The sequence below is a fragment of the Coffea arabica genome, chromosome 4e (genome assembly GCF_036785885.1).
Source record: "Coffea arabica cultivar ET-39 chromosome 4e, Coffea Arabica ET-39 HiFi, whole genome shotgun sequence".
In the NCBI taxonomy this organism is placed as follows: Eukaryota; Viridiplantae; Streptophyta; class Magnoliopsida; order Gentianales; family Rubiaceae; genus Coffea; species Coffea arabica.
In genome coordinates this window covers 39,476,566-39,478,546 of record NC_092317.1, presented here as the reverse complement: position 1 = coordinate 39,478,546, position 1,981 = coordinate 39,476,566, and the positions used below count along the sequence as shown (strand labels likewise).

The window sequence follows — 1,981 nt, the reverse complement described above, 5'->3', positions numbered from 1 at the left end:
CAAGCTTCTAGAGCCATCCAGGTACCACATCACCCTCTCATTAATGCATAATCTGCTCATTTGGAACATTCGGGGAGCGGCAAACATCGCTTTTGTGCGTCGCTTGCGAGCGTTAATCCAACTTCATAAAATTGCTGTTTTAATACTCTTGGAGCCTCTAGCCGAGGCGTCTAATTTAGAGGTTTTGCGTGCAAAGTTATCTTTTGATTTTTGCTTATTTAATTCATCGAATAAGATCTAGATGCTCTGGCAATCTGGTTTTCATTTTACTATGTTATATAATTCGGAGCAACTTCTTCATGTTATGGCGGGGCATGACAACTGGACCGAGACTGTTAATGCATCGTTTATATATGCCAAGTGTTCCAAGGCCGAAAGGCAGACCTTATGGTCCGAATTAAGCTCTATCGCGAGATCGATCACACGGCTGTGGTTAGTGGGAGGAGATTTTAACGTTATCAGTACACTGGCGGAATACACGGGTAGGGCTCCTCAAGATCTTGGAGCAATCTCTGATTTTAACACAGCCATTTCTAATTGCCGCCTACAAGAGCTATCTTACACCGGCAGCTCTTATACGTGGTCCGGTATTAGAGCAGGGACTCGAATCTGGAAGCGATTGGAGAAGACGCTGGTCAACCAACAGTGGCTAGACTTCTTGCCGAATACTTCAGTTCAGCACCTCAACCATACCAGCTCCGACCACTCGCCATTGTTAGTGAGCATGCGGCCTGCCAGTGCCAGTGTACCAAAATCATTCAAATTTCAAACATTTTGGATTTCGAACCCTGGGTTTATATCAACGGTACAGAGTAATTGGGAGCTGTCGACACAAGGGTATGGTATGTACCGTTTGGCGTTCAAGCTAAAGAGGTTGAAAACATGGCTAAGGCACTGGAGCAAACATCAATTTGGAGATATATTTCAAGCAGCTCGACAACACGAGATCGAAGTTCAGCAGAAGGAGGTCCTATATGAAGCCAATCCAACGGAGGAGGCGAGGGAGGCCCTTCACTGCGCACCAGGCCGCCTACTGCAAAGCTTACGCGTTCAAGAGGAATACTGGCGCCAAAAGGCGCGCCTCCAATGGTTGAAGGATGGTGACTGCAACACACGGTTCTTCCATGCCTCTGTCCGGGAGAAAAGAACGAAACTTGCGATTCATCGCATTAAAGATGGGGAGGAGGCATGGGTTGATGATGAGGAACAAATTGCGCGCGAAGCCGTTGACTTTTTTCAGCGGCTCTTAACAGCCGAAGAAGTGGGGGGGGGATAGAAGATTTGCTAATCTACGTCCCCGAGCTTGTTACTGTAGACCAGAATGTGGAATTGCTAAGGGAGGTAACAATGGAGGAGGTAAAAAGGGTTATTTTCGAGCTCGACAAGGATAATGCTCCAGGTTCGGATGGCTACATAGGCGCCTTCTTCAGACACTGCTGGGATACTGTGGCGTTTGATGCCTGGGCAGCAGCTAGAGATTTTATGGCCGGCACACCGATCCCGAAAGACATTGCTAGTACATTGATTGTTTTGCTTCCAAAGAAACCTAACCCATCTACATTTGCAGATTTTCGTCCCATTAGCTTATGCACCTTCGTCAACAAGATTTTTATGAAGGTGTTAGCTAATAGATTGCGGGCCATCATTCCAAGCATTATTTCTCAGGAACAATCCGCTTTCTGTCCAGGCCGGGATATCGGCGAAAATGTCCTCCTGGCACAAGAAATGGTGGCGTCCATCAATCGGAAGGCTTGAGGTCACAATTGCATTTTCAAATTAGATATGATGAAGGCCTTCGATAGAGTGTCCTGGGGATTTCTGCGGCGGCTCCTCCAGAAATTTGGTTTCGATTATAGATTTATTTTGCTTGTTTTAAATAATCTCTCTTAAAACTGGTTTTCTGTCTTGGTAAATGGCAGGTCGAGGGGTTTTTTTCAGGCATCACGCGGGATTAAGCAAGGTGACCCCTTGTCCCTTATTC

General features: G+C 46.4%; 1 protein-coding gene across 1 annotated transcript; it reads left to right on the top strand.

Moving 5' to 3' along the window:
• Window positions 1-304: 304 nt before the first annotated feature.
• On the top strand, window positions 305-1,276 carry LOC140005613 (uncharacterized). Its single transcript, XM_072046624.1, has one exon. It carries the CDS (start codon window positions 305-307, stop codon window positions 1,274-1,276), a length of 972 nt encoding a protein of 323 aa, XP_071902725.1.
• The last annotated feature ends 705 nt before the right edge of the window (window positions 1,277-1,981 follow it).